At 52.9% G+C, this 4,511-nt stretch overlaps 2 protein-coding genes across 2 annotated transcripts; one reads left to right on the forward strand and one right to left on the reverse strand.

Annotated features, from left to right (window-relative positions):
- Positions 1-1,563: 1,563 nt before the first annotated feature.
- On the reverse strand, positions 1,564-2,442 carry LOC109741092 (low molecular mass early light-inducible protein HV90, chloroplastic-like). The gene has a single exon (XM_020300164.4). It carries the CDS (start codon positions 2,229-2,231, stop codon positions 1,710-1,712), a length of 522 nt encoding a protein of 173 aa, XP_020155753.1. The 5' UTR covers positions 2,232-2,442; the 3' UTR covers positions 1,564-1,709.
- A 1,370-nt stretch (positions 2,443-3,812) lies between these two features.
- LOC141022853 (uncharacterized) lies at positions 3,813-4,253 on the forward strand. The gene has a single exon (XM_073499126.1). It carries the CDS (start codon positions 3,813-3,815, stop codon positions 4,251-4,253), a length of 441 nt encoding a protein of 146 aa, XP_073355227.1.
- Positions 4,254-4,511: the final 258 nt, after the last annotated feature.

Raw genomic sequence — 4,511 nt, forward strand, 5'->3', positions numbered from 1 at the left:
CGCTACTGGCTATGCTTACCTATAATGTCCGATACCGCTTTCACCATACCACGTCAGAGCTAAAGCTGGTTTGACTGAGGTAGGGACTAAACTTATCTTGTTTTTAAAAGTTGAGGGACTTCATTTGGCTGATTTTAGAATTGAGGGACCATCTCAATATTCTTGAAAGAGTTAAGTGATGAAAAGTATACTTTTCCTTTATTTTAATAAGGTCGCGGCCGCTTTAGCATAGCAGCCCACAATGCAAAAGTTAGAGCTTTATTCCGGTTAAAAAGAACAGTTGAAGAGCACAAAAACACCAAAAAAGAAGTCCCCCTCTCTCATAAAAAATAAATAAAAAACAAACAAGGTGACTCATCAACGAAGGAAGCAACGCAAGTCCATGACGCTCAGAACCTTGAACCCATCCAGGCTGCACCCCAGCATGAGCCTTGGCTTCTTCGGCGGCACCGGCGGGCAGTGCGTAGGTGCGGTCCCTGCTCCGTTCGCCGAAATGAATGCCACCGTTGCCACCACCGGGGAACACCACCCAGGAGATATGCGGGGACACGCCAAGCCTTACCAAACACAATGCCACCGTTGCCACCACCGGGGAGCATCACCCAGGAAATATGCGGGGACACGCCAAGCCTACCAAACACAGTGCCACCGTTGCCACTTAGGATCCGTTGCCACACATAGCTCCCACCCGTAGCACCCCTCAACCGAACCCCAAACCTTTCGTAGGCGACGCCTCCATGGAGGACACGATGCACATGGGCATGGTGCCCAATTCGCCCTGAGGAGAAACCTCGGTTGTGCCTCAAAGGAGAAAAATGACACCTCGAGGGAGTTGGCGCCACCGAGCGGGGATTTCCCTCGGTTCCAAGATAGACCACCAACCACTTGTCTACTTCGCATCTGGTGTCGTAGAGCCGCTTTCGGCCAGAACCGAGGAGAAGTCCGTACCTTCAAATCTGACAAGCAGGAAGGAGCTTCGTGCCGCAGCAGCCATCCACCGATGTATCACCAGCTGTGTAGTCGAGGACACCGGCGAGGACCTCACGCGAGCGCCACTTCCGTCAAGGTGTCGTCGCCTCACCATCTGGAGCCGATACCCAAAGTTTGTAGTCCTTCGCAAGGGGACGGAGTGGCAAAATCCTAGCCGCAAACGTCTACTTCGATTGTGCGTGCTTGTTCAGTGACCTCCTTGGGTGGCGGTGAAGAGGGAAGGGGAGGGGAAGGGGCGACGGCGCTAGGAAACCCTAGTCACCTCCTGTGTCGCCCGAGCAGATGACACACGGCCTCTCTCGTTTTCCTTAAAAGAAGCCCCAAAGCTGATTGTTCATCCACTCAGATTTCATCCCTATCTGTAACCTCCAGACAGAAACGTGCAACTTGGAGTAGTTAACCTTTTTATAAATCTATGTTGCTCAATAGTTACGTGCAAGTGCCAGTTATAAGTTAGCTTTAATGTGTATTTTTCATGTCCGAATTGTGAACTTCTTAACTTGCTTTTGTGATAAAAACATTCAAATGTAATAAACATGATCGAAAGATGAACACATGTCGACATATTTCGAGTGAGAAAAAAGAAAGATAAGCCGTCTTTAATTACTTAATTAGTAGTACTACTACAAAGAATACGAGGATGATCAGTTCTCATCATTTACATGTCCTATCACTAACTAAGTATAGGTTGTGTTATCCGGTCGGCAACAAAGCTAGTTTTACACATTGATGAAGGGTGCGCCCGTGATGATCTCGGTGGCCGCCAGAGCGACGAGTCCAACCATGGCGAAGCGGCCGTTCCAGAGCTCCGCGTTGGCGTTCATGATGGCGCCGGCTCTGCCCTCGGCGCTCTCGCCCTGGAGCAGTGGCACCAGCGACGCCACGGACAGGACCGCCACAGAGTAGGCGAACCACGCCTGCCCGGTGCCACTGCCGAGCTGTGAGAGGAGCCCGTCGCCGCGGCCTGCCTCCACCGCAAGCGCCGTCACGAAGCCAACCATGGCAAGGCGTCCGTTGATGCGCTCCGGCGCAGGGCCGCTGAACGCCAGCGCGTCCCAAATCGAGGTGCTTGTCTTGGATTTGTTTGGCGGTGGTGCGCTGGGGCCCTCGGTCTGGGCCCTGACGACGAGGGCGCGCCGGCCCAGCGCTGGCAGAGACTTGGCGCCGAGGCGGCCTGCCGAGCCGCGCGGCAGGACGGCGGCGGCACCGGCCAAGGAGCTCATGGCCATCACAGTCGCCATTGATCAGCCGCGGGCGGAAAGTGCACGAAAGGACAGAAAAAAGCTACAGATGCTGCAACAGGCAAAGATGATTGCTGTGTCGCTGAGTGTTTGCTTGATGTATTGTTCAGAGGGAGTGGGCACAATTTTATAGGCCGTGCTCCGCGCGAGCCAACCCGTGACGAGCTGCGTGTGCGCGGTGGCCGGCTGGCCGCGGCGGTGCCCACGTCGCGAGCTGCTCCCGGCGGTGAATTTACACTCTACGTGGAGCGAGCCAGCGACCACGCGGACGTGGAGGCCAGCGTGCGGACTGCGGAGAGCTTCAGGAAACGCCAAACAGACTGACAAGTTGCGAAAGCATCCGAGGACTCAAGCACCTACGGACCAGAAGCGCAGCACCGTGTGGAATTCGGGCTTTGTTTCTAGCGCCAGCTACTGATAAGATCTTAGAGAAACACGTGTCGTGTGTACATACGCGGAAGCGGAACCTGAAAGCACCGGTAAACTTTCTATTTTGTATTGTGCCATCCCATCATGCATACGGTTGAACACGTGTACATGTACGTAGGTCTGGGTTTCGTATGCAGTATCTGTAGTGTCTGTCTCCCTCTGTATGTACGTGTATCTTAGGAGACAAGATACCGGTCGCAAAGGTGTAATCTTAACAAAAATAATCTAGCCAAACGCAATTGAGAAGGGAGTCAACGATGTTGCTTTTGTGACCAGAATGAAACAATTGAACATCTACTTATTAAATGTCTGATTGCTAGATTACTTTGGAGAACTATTCATGTTGCTTTTAACATTACTCCGCCAACTTCAATATCACAGTTTTTTCATGACTGGCTGAATGGGGTGGTACCTCAGACAACTGCACAAATTAGAGTCGGAGCATGTGCGTTGCTTTGGGCGATATGGAATTGTCGGAATTGTGTTGCCTTTAACAGACAAAACATTACTAATTTTTTGCAGGTCATCTTCAGAGCGTCTACATGGATCCGTACGTGGTCCTTGCTGAGTCATACGGACCACAGGGCGCACATGGCTATTGGGTGCAACCGATGGGAAACGGTTGCACGGAATACATACAACCGATATGGATGGCGGTCCAGTAATAGGCTAGGTGTGTAGACATCTTGATCTATTATAGCCGGTTGTGGCTTTTTTTATTTTTGGCCGCTTGTGACATTTGTTTCTTCATGATCTTTTGAGACCATTTGAGGAGACTTTTGGACCTCTTTTCTTAATAAAATGGTTGTGTACATCGAATGATGCAGAGGACGGGGTCAACCTCCTTTTCAAAAAAAAAGATACCGGTCGCACCCCTTGTACCTATATATATGTGCCTAGTGTACGATCAATCAATTATCGATGTAGCAAATCATTTTCTACATGGTATCTATCGCAAATCGATCCTCCCGCTTCCGCCAACCCTAGCCGCCGCCGCCTCACGCCGCCGCCGCCACCCCTCCCCACGCGCGCCTCCCCTCCCCGCGCGTCCTCTCCTCCCTGCCGCGCCGCCCTCCCACCGCGCCGCGCCTCTCCCACCGCCGTGCCGCCCTACCACCGCCACGCTGCGCTCTTCCCCGAACCCTCGTCGCCATGTCGTCCAACGCCTCCTCCTACTCCAACCCCTTCGCCGTCGACCCTGCTGAAATCCGCGACATCAACGTCCACGCACGCGTCCCCGTCGTCCTCGACGCCTCCAACTCCACGTACTTCGCGTGGAAGACGTACTTCTCGCTGCTCTTCCGCGAGAACAACCTCGTGGATCATGTTGACGGCACCGTTGACTCCTGCGCCATGGTGGACGACGCCGAATGGACCGCGATCGACGCCACGATCATCCGGTGGTTCTTCACCACCATCTCCAAGGACCTGTTTCACACGGTCGTGAGCGCCAGCGACGACGCCCGCGCCATGTGGGTTAAGTTGAACGGCCTCTGCACCGACAACAAGCTTCAGCGCCGCGTTTTTTTGCAGCAGAAATTTTTTGACTGTCACACCAGGATGACCAGTCCATTGATGACTACTGCCGCCTGATGACGTTGGCGGATGAGTTCCGCGACATTGGCGCCAAGGTTGATGACGACCTCCTCCTCAGCATGCTCACACTACTAGGAAAAGGCCTGCTAGTGGCGCACCTGTTTTGGCCATTAATGGCGCATTACAGGTGCGCCACTAGCATCACGCCACTAGTAATTAATACTAATGACGCACCAGGGAGTGCGCCATTAGTATACCAGATATTAATGGCGCATCACATAGAAGTGCGCCATTACTAACAAATTTTTTCAAAAA

Source organism: Aegilops tauschii, chromosome 5 (assembly GCF_002575655.3).
Source record: "Aegilops tauschii subsp. strangulata cultivar AL8/78 chromosome 5, Aet v6.0, whole genome shotgun sequence".
In the NCBI taxonomy this organism is placed as follows: domain Eukaryota; kingdom Viridiplantae; phylum Streptophyta; class Magnoliopsida; order Poales; family Poaceae; genus Aegilops; species Aegilops tauschii.